At 34.3% G+C, this 14,186-nt stretch overlaps 1 protein-coding gene across 8 annotated transcripts in view; it reads left to right on the top strand.

Moving 5' to 3' along the window:
* Window positions 1-14,186, top strand: part of LOC126741031 (probable phospholipid-transporting ATPase IM) — a 374,205-nt gene that overhangs the window by 285,754 nt on the left and 74,265 nt on the right. For 7 of the 8 annotated variants that reach the window (XM_050447297.1, XM_050447302.1, XM_050447300.1 and 4 more), the window contains one exon: window positions 10,654-11,017. In XM_050447297.1, the coding sequence (XP_050303254.1) occupies window positions 10,654-11,017 (364 nt within the window). The remainder of the gene's footprint in view (window positions 1-10,653; window positions 11,018-14,186) is intronic. The other variant, XM_050447296.1, reaches the window with a different exon arrangement.

Raw genomic sequence — 14,186 nt, forward strand, 5'->3', positions numbered from 1 at the left:
TGGTTATGGTTTCGCATGTTGTATTTAGAATTTTAATTATTGGACTTGACCTAGAAATTATGGTTGATGCTATGAAAACGCCAGGGGATATTTCGTTATTTAATACAACCGAATCTTCTTTAAGATATTTTAACTTTTCTACTTTTCTAATTATTTCACATCTCGGGGGGATAATTAACATATCTTTTGCAGGGCTGTCATAATTTGGTATAGAGATTAAATTATTATGCAGTCTTATTTGCATTGTCCAATTAGGGTAGTCCAATTAGGGTAGTCCAATTGACATTGATATTGTGTAATAAAATCTCTACCAAGAATTCCATCTGCTGGTATGGGAAAATTATCCTCAACTATGTGAAAATTTTGTTTTAAAGAAAAATTGTCAATAAACATTACAGTTTTAGTAGTACCTATGGAAGTTATATGTCCTTCTGTAACACCGTTTATCCTGCTAGCATTTGCTCTGTCAACTATTTGGTTTTTATCGATTTTTGTTCGCTTAATTAAAGAAATATCGGCACCAGTATCTACGATTAATGTTATTGTTTCATTTTGTGTCATTTGGGTCTGAACGACGATAAAATTTGACAACGATAGGTCCATGTTAAAAATATTTATTGCTCCCCCAATGGACCTGGTTGGGGTGATAATTCGTTTCCCGAATTATCTGTCTCAAAGCTGCGCACAGAATAGTTTCCTCTGTCTCGTTGAGAATAGCCCCTGTGACCTCTATATCTGCTATGGCCACCATGATAATTATTATGGATAGGAACTTCAGGATTTCTATTAAATCCTCCTCTTTTCCATTGTCCTTGCGTCCTAGGATAATGACCTCTATAATTTGGATTTCCTCTATTTTTGAATCGATTTTGTGTAAAAAGGACTGTAGAATTTTTTGATTCAGTTTCGACGCTAACAAACTTTGTCAAGGCGTCTTGAGTTGTGTTGAATGTGCCTGCTTCCATTATCCACCTGGATCTTTCTGAGGTTGCATTCGATTTTAAGGCTTTAACTGCAATATTAGTTGTATAACCCTCTGCTACATTTACTGGTACACCTTCATTTATGTACGCTCTTTTTAAGCTTGTTGCAAAAGCTTCTATGTCAGATGCATATTTTGATGTATCGCTGGATCCTTGTTTAAGAGCTAATAATTTTGCCGAAACTAACTGCGAACTTTCACTCTTAATATTGCTTGTTAGTTTTTGAATTATAATTGGTATGGTATCATTATCGCCAATAAGGTCTCTTGCTTTACCAACTAATTTAGTTTTAATAAGAGCCACGGCATTTGCCTCGTGCCCTTCGCAATTTTCTTGGATTAAAGTTAGTGCGTCAATAAAAGATCGAAGTTTATCCGCGGAGCCATAAAAATCATTGCACAAAACCCTGCTGGTGAAATTAAAAAAATCCATTTTAGTCATCGCCATTTTGCCAGTTTCAATTTTAATTTCAGTGTTTGTATTTTCTTCGTCTGAACCCTCTGAAGAGTTTTCACTGTCAATAATATCCTCCTCAATCACGTTTGGATCAATTAGTTCAGTGCACGATGTAGGTATTTTATACGAAACATTTAATACTTGATATACCCTGACTACTTTATCTCTTGAGACGGAAAAAAGTTTTTTAATAGCAAAATACTGTTCTTGACTTAAATTTTTGTAATCATGTAATACAAGTTGCACAAAGGTATTATAGTATTTAAGTAAATTATCCCTAACTTCTTTTTTAATTTCCTCTGATTTAGGTATTTTTTTCTTTAAGACTCTTTTTGATTCGTTAGTAATTAATATTTTTAAATTTGATAACTTGGTATAAAGTTCTTCCCAAGCTGATGACATAAAAATAACTAAATTTAGCCTAAATTACGGTAAAAAAAATCTAACATAATAGTAGTACATGAAAAATGTAAACAAAAATCCAACATAAAAATTATTATTCAGCTATATATATGTAATATGTAACTTTATAATATATTATAATATTATAACTTTCGATCACTTTATGAACTAATAAAAAAAAATAGTTTTACCCCCAAAAATATTTTAAAACTGCTAAATAGCCAAAAAATCTTATCCTAAATATACACAAATAAATAAAATTACATACCAACTATAATATAACATTTGTGTGGTCCATGTCCTGGGACGGATGCCAAATCTCCATTACATTTCCTTCTTCCATCTTCCAATAAACAGGTGGCGTTTAATCGCTCGTCCTTAATGTCACTGATTTCAGGTTTTACTAAAATATTTTTCTACACCAACACATTGTTTCTTCTTTCACTAACACGGACTTACAAACACAAACCACTATGTAATAGTCTTACTTAGACATCACCAACTGGAGCTTTCAGCATAAGACTTCTTGACAAGTCTCTTTTCATGTTTCTGCGGTAAGCCTTCCTAATTTTTAGTAACACCAAGGTTACAACAGCCACAGTGATTATATAAAGCAGAATACGGATATCCATAGGGACATTTATAGCTTGTTCTTCCACTATAAAATTGGAGTTTACAACACCTGTGTCCGTAACTTCAGCATGCTTGGTGTTAGTAGTACCCATATTGACTCACACTGTATGTTACTGTACATTAGCACACTTTACAGCAACTAGCTCCCATACTTTTACCACGGTTTTACTATAAACATTTTTCTTTTTGTACTATATACATATAGAACAATTACTACTCTTACTGAAAAATGCACTAAAAAATGGTGTTTGGCACTGGCAGGGTCGCCATGTGAAGGTTCGATTTAGGAATTATAAATAAGAATGCCAAATGCGCTTACACCATTGTATATTACTCTCTTCGATGATATCTGGTATATTAGTAGTTATTTAAAAACAGTGTTCTACATAATTGTCGTGCATACGTATGCAGTAGTATTGCATAAATATTTAACAATAATAATTCATTGTATAACAAATTAATATACAGTATGATACTTGAAAATAAATAACATATATCACTATTCTATTATTGTACCACACAACCCAGGGAGCCAGCAACAGCCTGGTAGGCCCTGAACCAACATGTTATGTCAGCGATAAGACCTGGAAGAGGGAAATCGGCAACTGGCTAACAAACCAGAACAAATTCTACTGGGAGCAGCTGCCAAAGATGGAACAATCCAAACAACTTATAGGCAGCCCACCCTTCAAGAAGGGTGAGAACATACTGGGCCTCTCCAGACAACAACTGCGAAAGGTCGCAGGGCTACTTACAGGCCATGCACCCAGCAGGAAACACCTGCATACGCTAGGGAAATCAGTTACCTCGCTATGTAGGGGATGCAATGAGGAGGACGAAACAACTCTTCACATACTGTGCTTCTGTGAAGCATTTAATCAAACCAGGGCAACATTCCTGGGGGAAGAGAAACCCGCACCAGAGGGTATCAGAAATCTACCACTGGGCACAATCCTGGACTTCCTTGAAGCTACAGAATTGAACCTGTGGGACTAAACATATGGGACACAATAGGACTGCTTCTTAGCAGACCGCAGTGTAGGGAGCCACAAGGCACCACCCAGCGGTGGAGTTTTAGTGGGTATAGGACGAGACAGACTCGACACTGAGTCCCACACTACTGGGGGCGGCGCCGCGTAACCAGTGTTCATAAAGAATTTCTCCACCGACCCAAAAAAAAAAAAAAAAAAAGAAGAGTACTGGGCTAAGCACTGTACCCTGTGGAATACCGCATTCCACACTTGCATAAGAACTTGATACTGATTTCAGATTTACCTTTTGAGATCTGTTTGTAAGATATAACTTAAATAGTTAAAAGAAGTCGTCCGTATTCTCAAAGAGACCCTGATATAAGTAAATCAAAGGAGAACAATACAAAGTCTCGGTCTCAAAAAATTCTTTAATGAGAACTGCTTTTCTTTTCATAAACGCTTTCTTAACCTCACTATAATGTATCTTTCACCAAAGAAAAAGAAAATATCCTTAACCTTAACTTAAAATTTAATTTTACCCAAAATATAAATAAAAATGTTAAAGAAATCCTAGCAGTGGAGGCTGAGAATATAATTCAATCTAACAATATACCTAATAAAAACATAGTTAGAGCCAGAATTATAAATTTTCTTAATTCAAAAGGGATAAATAGAACACCCCATAACTTTAACAAAAGACATTTAAATTCCCTTAAAAATAAAATTCAAACACACAATCGCTTTAGTTAACATATTTCTATAACTTTTGTAACTAATACGAAAATTTTCATCTAAAGGATTTCGAATGCATAATTTATGAAGCTCATTTCTTTTTCTAATTGAAATTAGCAGGCCCGGAGTGGTCCAGGTTTAATGTTCATGGTTAATTTCATTAGAAGGTCTAGTAATATTTGTTTCCTTGAATGCGTTGTTTAAATTATTTTGTAAGTTAAAATTAAATAATAAAGAATGATGGTCAGAAACCGAGCTGCTTAGTATAATCAAATTATTTTCAAACCTTGTTTTACTTTTTATGAAGATATGTTACATACATGTCTTACTATATACAGGGTGTCCGGAAAAAAGAGGCCAATCCGCCGGCCATAAATAGGGTGGACTAAAATAATGCGTCATGCCATTTTTTAATTGGGCGCTCGGTATTCAATGTACAGGGCGTCAATAAGAAATATAGAATCGTTTTTTTTAAATAAGTCGAGTGTTTCATAAGATATTAAATTAAAATTTGGTATGAGGGAATTTTTTTGAAACGAGAAATTGAAATCCGTTTACGGATTTGCTAAACCTTGCAGAGGGCGCCACCTGAGGTATATTGCATGTGTTAAAAATACCAAAACTTTTTTGTTTTCCTGTATAATAAAGCTCTAGTAAAAAATTCTAATTATCCAATCTTTTCTTGTAAAAAAAGTATTATTAGTAAATGTCGGCCTGCGAATCCGTTTATTAGATATCTTAATTTTAAAATCGAGATATTTCTTTCTAAACAAATTAGCTGACCTCGGGATCCAGTAACTTTTTACGTATTGTCAAAGTAAGAAATTTAAACGCTTCTGACGCTCTTTACAAGCTTCTGAATTACTCCCAAAAAAAATCTACGTTTTTTAATTACATATTTGTATTTGGTGTGTTTTCTTACAACTTATAAAACCATAATGGCTCATAGACCAAGAAATGTATCCTTCTCCGAAGTGGCGGATATGTTTTTGATGTTTGGCAAGTTTTAGATATTATTGTAAACGGTAAATACCCAGACATTCCTAAATCGATTTCATCCCAAAAGAAAATATTTTTTAAATTTGATTAACTGCCTAAGGGAGACTGAAAGTTTCATCGAAAGACAGAAGGGTAATTGCGGCGGACCTCCTGCGGTGCAATTAGGGCAAGAGGAAGAAATTTTAAGACTTGACGAAGAATCACCAAACATTAGTACTAGGGTTTTGGCTGAACGGGTGAGAATTAAGAAAACCGAGACATAATATAATATTTTACGGAGTTCAACAACTTTACCCATTTCATCTTCACCCGAATACCCGACGATCCCGAGGCATGACTTGCTTTTTGTACATGGTTATGTGAAATGAATAATAGAAATGTGGATTTTATAAGGGCGACTCTGTTTACTGACGAGGCCACATTCACGAGAAACGGCATGACAAATATCCATAACGCACACATATTGGCTGAAGAGAATCCTAGGGCTATAGTTGAGACACATCATCAAGTGGGCAGGTGTTCTGGATAACTTTCTTTTAGGACCTGTCATTTTACTAGGTAATTTGACTGGTGATTAATTTCTGTTTTTTCTACAAGAAATGCTGCCCGATTTGCTTGATGATTTGCCTTTAAATTTAAGACAAAATCTTTGGTTTCAACTCGATGGTGCTCCGGCTCATTTTGCTATAAATGTTAGGAACTATTTACATCAAGTATTTTCTAATCGCTGGATTGGTAGGGGTCGAGTTGCTCTTGTTCCGTGGCCACCCCGTTCGCCCAACCTTATACCTTTGGATTTTTCCGTCTTGAGATGTATGAAAGACTTTGTGGCTATGGCTCCGATTTTAAACGAGGATCATTTAAGGGAAAGAATCATTGCAGCTGGAGAGTATTTCAGGTTGAAACCAAATATTTTTCAAAGCCTTAAATTTTCATTAATAAAGAGGGCTCGTATGTGTATACAAACAAATGGAGGTCACATAGACAAATAATTTAGGGTAATTATTCTATGATTTTTATTATAATAAGTAATTTAGAAAAAAATAATTTACGTTCAAGTTAACAAAATACTTGTTAAAATGTATCTAGATTTTAAAATTAAGATATCTAATAAACGGTTCTCAGGCCGACATTTACTAAGAATACTTTTTTTACAAGTAAAGATTGGATAATTAGAATTTTTTACTAGAAGTTTATTATACAGGGATACAAAAAAGTGTTGGCATTTTTAACACATGCAATATACCGCAGGTAGCGCCCTCTGCGAGGTATAGCAAATCCGTGAACAGATTTCAATTTCTCGTTTCAAAGAAACCCCTCACACCAAATTTTAATTTAATATCATATGAAACAGTCGACTTATTAAAAAAAACGATTCTATATTTCTCATTTTGACGCCCTGTATATCGAATACCGAGCGCCCAATTAAAAAATGGCATAACGAAGGTCGCATTATTTTGGTCTACCGTATATGTGGCCGGCGGATTGGCCTCCTTTTTCCGGACACCCTGTATATAGGCTTATCAACTTTAAAAGTATAACCAAACCTATTAAGACAACTTACATATTCATTAACAATAGAAGCCGAGAATTCAATAAATTTATGTTAATGTCTCCCGCAAAAAGTACAATTTCACAAGACGCATAATTAGCCTGACCTAGCAGACCCATCAAAGAAGGAATATAATCTTCTTCTTTAAGCGAAGGGGATCTATAATGGAGAACCCCTATGCTTGTTTTATTTTTAGTAAGTGTGACCATTTTGAGCTTTTGATTGTTAATTTCAATTATATTACTCATTTTTATAAATGAACTTTTACAATAAATTAAACTATCGTGACATTTATTAATTTTGCTCTCATTATAAAATAAATCAGTCATTAATACGAAAATTTAAAGGATCATGAAGGACATTGGTCTCAGATAAAACAATAACATCGAAATTGCCTTCTAGTGATTCGAGAAAAAGAACAATGTTATCGAAATTTTTATTTAGGCTTCTAATATTAACATGCAATAAATTTAATTTTGCGCTGATTCTTTAAAACAGACTATGTTATCCAGTCTATCACATACTTTAAAACTACCGTTATTGCTATTATAATCATCTAATAGTGAGTTAAGGTTCATAATATTAAGAAGCAAGATTACTTTCTATCCTACCACATGATATATTTAATATATTTAACCAACCTGAGCATCTTGCCTTATCTTTTCAACATCCTCCATGCACTTAATCCTTACGACCGGATCGTTATCCCTCTTCCTCGCAAATATCTTTCCTTCCTTGACCCATATAAATTCGTAGCTATATTCAGTAGAGATCTAGCTGATAAAAATATGTTTTTTGTTTCCTTGGGTAAATCATCATTTAGGTAAATAAGGCGATCCTGTCATATTACATTTGTTGGTGTAACTATTTTTCCAATTTGTTTTCTTTTCTGCATGACTTGGCCCTTTTCCTCAGCTGATCTAAGTGTAGGCAATATTAGCGTATTTTCTTTATTCGGAGCCAGGATTTTAAATTTTACATCCTTTAATTTTAGTTCCGGATTAAAATATTTTAGTACATTGTCCGCCTTTGTTTCAATTTCTTCAGCTTCTTTTTATTTCATCCAGACGACTTTTTATTCCCATTATGACTATATTGCTCTATTTTCAATGTCCTTGCTTATGGATTGTCTTCTTATGTCCGTGCTATCCTTTTTTAGTGCTAGAATTTCTAAACATTATATATTTTTCTTTTTTGCGCTTCATAATGTTCAACATAAAACTTTAAGTCACTTTTGAGGTATATTATATATTATATATATAGTACATACATATTTCCTTCCTTAAATCATTTATACAATCGAGAAGACCACCCTCGCCGTCATCCTTAAATTCATCAGTCCTGGTAAGGTCCATTGATCTTCTTACTTCTTGCTGTGTTGAGGCTTTACAATTATTACAATAAATATGATTATTCAGTTCCACCAATTCTTGCATATTGTGCATTGCACTGATGACTGAGTCTTGGTTACATTGTTATTGCATGCACCACATTTATAGATCTTACGATTTCCACCCATTCTTCAGTTCACAAGTTCAGTTTGCAGCGACGCGCCAACGATTAAAAAAGAACACTGTAAACACGCTGATTTTATCGGACTATAGTACCTTCGAGCCGGGAATCCGGGCAAGGCGTAGCCGATCGATAGTTCTAGCCGTGACACTGGTTTCGTGGCGTCAAAATTGAAGCCGATTTGGTGACGCACGCCGTACAGTGGAACGACTAAGTGGAGATACCGCGGGACCTAATATTTTACATTTTACAAGATAATATATTTTTTTTATTATTACGTATTTTTAGGTATATGATAAATGTTTTAAATATTTATTATTATTTATTTTATTGGAAAAATATACATAAACGGTATTTCAAATTCGTCTACCCTCAAAATACGAAAATGGATAATTTACCCCAAAGTTGCACATTATTTACTTATAAAAGAATATGCCATATAAATATATATATATATTATGTGGTTTTGAAGATTATTGGAAAGAAAAAACAAATTTTCAAAAACTTATTCTTGACACTTTTGTGGTTATCTTGGTGGCTATGGGAAAGTTTTTGTATTGCTGTATTACTTTTTCGTAAAAATGTTAATGCCGAAAACAAAATTAGGTAGGCACCTACGCCAAATTTTTGTTGCTTATTTAAAAAATCGAAAATTTGAATGATTCCGAAGATAATAAAAAAAAACCAAAAATAAAAAATTAAAAATTCATTTTAATTTTTTCTGAGCTTAAACAGTAGCACTTTATAATTGCTTTTGCACCCAGGAATGTAGCAAGAGGTAGGCATTATTCTAAATAAAATTAAGATTGTAAAATGTAAGTTAAAAATAAAATTGTTAATTTACCCACCTAATTTAAATACCGAATTTTTATTCTTTTTAAAACTCAAGCGAGTATCAAAATAGTTTGGTACTTTAAAATTTGAAATGCGTAATCTTACTATAAACTACAATAATAACTGTAGTAAAATATTATTTCGAATCAACGCAAAATATGTGCCCCAGCCCGGAATTTTTGCAATCGCGATGCGGTCGTCGCCTCGCATGATTTCGGCTTCTGTTCAGTGGCGAAGCGTGAACTTTTTTTTCGGGTAGACAAACAATAAAAATCGTTAATTAGAAAAAAAATTGCATTCAATATTATTTACTTTAATGAAATAGAGAATGAAAGCGCATGAAATATTAACTTAAAGAAAAAATTATGTAGTGATATAAAAAAGAAAAAAATAATTACCACTAGCATAAAAAGTTAGATAGATTAAAATAAATACTACTTACAAAAAAAACACAACTAAAATATAATTGCCGATATCTAACAGTCGTTTATAAATAACCACTAAAATTTCCACTAAAAAAACTTTTTCTATACACCCAAAAATTAAATTACTATCGCACGCGCCCGCACCAAATACCAAATGCCGAAATGCAGAAAACAAACTGAAGATGTATTGCGGCCGACCAGATCAAGCGTGTCCATAAACAATAACCCCCAACAGCATAATAAAATAGCTGGTCGACTTCGATAGACAAAAGCTCGAATGTCTTTCCCGCGAGTAAATTTTGCATACGTAGAGGCTGAATGCTGATGTGGCCGGACCTCTGTAGCCTGCTTGATGCGTATTTGGTTCGATTAGATGCTCCAAATTTCGGAAGACAAATATCAATGTGTCTTCCTGGGGCTCGTATACATTAATTGGGTGTCAGCCCTGTATTTTTATTTTAATCGTTGCGGCAGGCGGGGCGCGCCTTCGGATTAATCATGTTTAGATACTATATAATAATAGTAAGGACAGCGACTACGTTTTGTGTTAATTTTTTTTTAATTTTAATTCAACAATTATATAAAATAATTACATCATAAATTAATGACAAATAACTGAATAATTTTGGGTAGACAGTGTCTACCTTGTCTACTCGTACGCTTCGCCACTGCTTCTGTTGTGAGGTATCGATGGAAGCGGGGATAAGTGTCCAGGCTAGAACTATCGATCGGCTACGGGCAAGGTTCACAATGTCTCGCGCCGTACACACTGAATAAATTTAATATTTTAGGAATGCGATTTATTTAGGCTATTGTTCTCTGTTGTTTTCGCGTTAAATCTCGAGTATCACTCGACTAAAACTTTTACGAAAAAACTGATTTGAAAATGTGGTTAAGGAGGCTGAGATTTATAATTGTTGTAAAATTCACTAATTATTGATTACTAATTCTCCTTAATTTCTGCGAAAAACACGGAACGAAATAGACTCAACTGACACAGATGAATTACTTACTACATAATACTGTAAAGAATGATTGAAAAAAAGCTTTTTATTTTTATTTTTGCAAGGACCCCACTAGTACCTTCACTTTGGTAAAGATAGTTATAGGAAAGATATCATATTGGGATACTAAAATAAAGAATATCTTTTCAGAGACAGCAATTAACATCGGCTACAGCTGTCAGCTACTGACAGACGAACTGGTGGACGTTTTTATCGTGGACGCATCCTCGTACGACGAAGTCAAGCAGCAACTGCTAAAGTTCCGAGACAATATCAAGATAGTGAACACCTACAAGCCAGTTCCCCCTGCCACTTTGGAAACCGAGATTAGAGACGGGAGCACTTTCAGGTCGAGTAACGAGAACGGAGTTAACCAGGGTACGAATGGCACAAACAGGGGAAACAGCAACGTGTCGTCTGTGCAGAACGTCGGATCCGGACCACCGGCGGTCAGCGTCGTAACGTTCAGGTGGGCGGAGCATCCGGATGATACAATGACATGCGCGAGAGCAAGGTAGAGGACAAGGCCACCACTGATACGCTCACGAATCTTCCTTTATCTCTCTCTCATATCTGTTTAGAGCCTCTTTTTTTTTTTCGTAATTTCGAGCCACTATGGCTTGTTTTTTCAAAATTGCTAGTCAAGCTAATAGTAATTTAGTATCAGTCGCTAATAATTACCTCAAAAGCGTTGAAAGCAACTGCTTCATTTGTCCGAATAACTTTCACTAAATCGTCTTAATATGACTATTGACTTTATAAAATTTCACGTTATCATCTCAAACGCATATTACGTAACTAAAATATTTTGCCGTCAACGATAATCTATTTTTTTTTCATTAGGGTCGAATAGTCCGACGTATCGGAATTTTTATTTGCTAAGTATTTAACATTTATTGGTCAACAAAGGTTATTGCACACGGACTATAATGGATAATTTTATTTAAGCCACCTATTCTAACTACAAAAACCGCATTTAATTTGTTTCAGTCATACTCAGTCTTTTTATGATAAACTTAGAACACAGGGGTAAAACGATATTATTCCTCTTAAATAATGCTACAAAGTATTGATGTTTTTTTTATTACATAACTTAACATATTAATTTGAAATTAAACGTATTATAAAAAGAAAATGAAATAAAATTATTATTTTCTTGGCCAAAAGTTTGGAAACTGAAGAAAGTTATTTATATAAATTACATTTAAATCAAAATCTGCTAATATTTTGTGGCATATCCCTCCGAAGTTATTACTTCTCTACAACCCTACACAAAGCTTAAAATACCAAACTATAAAGTATACAGAAACGACAGACCTGATGTTGTGGGCGGAGGCACAGCAATTATCATAAAAAATAATATTGTACACCAAGAGGTAGCGCAAAGGGAAACAGACTCGGTTATAGAGAACACGGCTATAAAGATATACTTAGACAATAAAGAACTTTTACTCATCTCAGTATACAAACCACCAAATAAAGTGTTAAAATACAAAGAGTTAGACGAGCTTTTCAAAGAAGACATTCCAACAATAGCCGCAGGAGATTGGAATGCCAAAAGCAGAATCTGGGGATGTACTATCGATAATCCAGCCGGGAAAAAATTGGAAAATTACATAAATGAAAACACAATACAAGTAGCAGCTCCTAAAGAGCCAACTCATTATCATTATATAACACCTGACATACTAGATATAGCAGTGATAAAAAACCTTAGCCACAACATTGCAGTAGAAAACCTGGATTCCTTAAGCTCCTCAGACCACTCCCCAATATTATTAACGATTGCACATCCCTTAAAAAAAAACCACTACCTGTAAAAGAAATAACTAATTGGCAATCCTTCTCAGAAATGTTACTAAATGAAAACCCCATCCCAACCCCTTTAAACCCAAATGAAATAAACACCCAAGTCGATAATATGACAAACAAAATAAAATTAGCTTATGTAAAAGCTATCACCAAAATCCCTATCCCAAACACCCATTTCCTGGTTTACCCAATGAGAATTAAAAACTTAATCAAATAAGAAATAGACTAAACAAACAGGCAAGGTTATACAAAGACCCAGAAACAAAAAGAATGGCAAACAGTCTAACTAAAAGAATAAAAAATGAAGTATTTGACTTTAGAAATGAAAGATGGAACAATTTTCTAGAGGAATTAAACAACGATGATGAAAATCACAAAAAATATTGGAGACTCTCAAAGATACTGAGAGGGAAGACAAAAACAGATTTCCCGCCTATACAAATAAAAGATGGAAGTCTAGTGTACTCGGACTTACGACTTAAAGAAAAAGTCGAGGCATTTAACGACTCACTAGAAAAACAATTCAACATTAACGCAGGTCCTGAAGATCAAATATTAGAAGAAGAAATAAAAAACCTAAACAAAACAATAGAAAAAATACCACTACAAAACATTAGAGCCCCTAAAAAATCAAACTGCATGAAATAAGAGACCTCATAGCATTACAATTAAATAGAAAAGCACCAGGTTATGATGACATAAATAACAAAATGCTAAAAATGCTACCAGACAACATATTAATGGATCTATTGACAATTTACAACCAATGTCTAAACCTGTGCTACTTTCCTGAAGCATGGAAAAGGGCAATAGTGGTATTGATACCGAAACAGGGGAAAAATTTTGCAAAACCAAAGAGCTACAGACCCATCAGCCTGTTACCAACAATAGGTAAAATATTTGAAAAAGCGGTACTCAACAGGTTGAGAGAGGAAATAGAAGAACTTAAAATAATCCCCAAAGAACAACACGGCTTTGTGAAGGGTCTCTCTACAGAGATGCAGCTGGCGAGAATTCAACAAAACTTAACAGATTCTTTTAACTCAAGAAATTCAACCGCCATGATCACGCTCGACATCGAGAAAGCTTTCGACCGAGTGTGGCATGGCGGACTGATATTTAAAATGTCAAAATTTGGTATGTCCGCTGGTATGGTAAAACTAATACAAAGTTTCCTAAGAGGTAGATCCTTCACAGCAAGGATCGAAAACAAAATCCTACCTTTTAGGGAAATAAAAGCGGGAGTACCTCAGGGATCCCCACTTTCACCAACTCTTTTTAACATCTACCAGGCGGATATACCAAAAAATGATCATTATTCTCAACTGGCGTTATTCGCAGACGACACATGCGTCTTCGCCAGCTGCAGATACCTGGATCAGTTAAAAGCATATCTACAAAGCCACTTAGAAAAACTCTGTGCATGGGCACTAAAATGGAAGATAAAGATCAATGAAGACAAGACGGAGGCAATATTAATTACCAAAAAAGTAGACCGCGACATTCCAAACCTGGTGATGCTGGGCACTGAAATCCCCTGGAAGAGCGAGGTACGATACCTAGGAGTCTTTTTTGATGATAAAAATAATTTTAATTATCACATTAAAAGGCAGCTCAATCAGTGCAATGGCCTTATACAGGGCTTGTATTCATTCTTGGGCCCAAAAAATAAAATGTCTATTGAAAACAAGCTTCTACTATATAAACAAATCATCAGACCTAAACTCCTCTATGACTCATGCGTGTTAACAAATGTAACCAAAACAAATTGAATAAAATTAGAACGTTTTCAGAATAAAACACTAAGATTAATTACAAATTCGCCTAGATATGTACAAAACATAGATATCAGAGACGATTGCCGTATTGAG

Source organism: Anthonomus grandis, chromosome 10 (genome assembly GCF_022605725.1).
Source record: "Anthonomus grandis grandis chromosome 10, icAntGran1.3, whole genome shotgun sequence".
In the NCBI taxonomy this organism is placed as follows: Eukaryota; Metazoa; Arthropoda; class Insecta; order Coleoptera; family Curculionidae; genus Anthonomus; species Anthonomus grandis.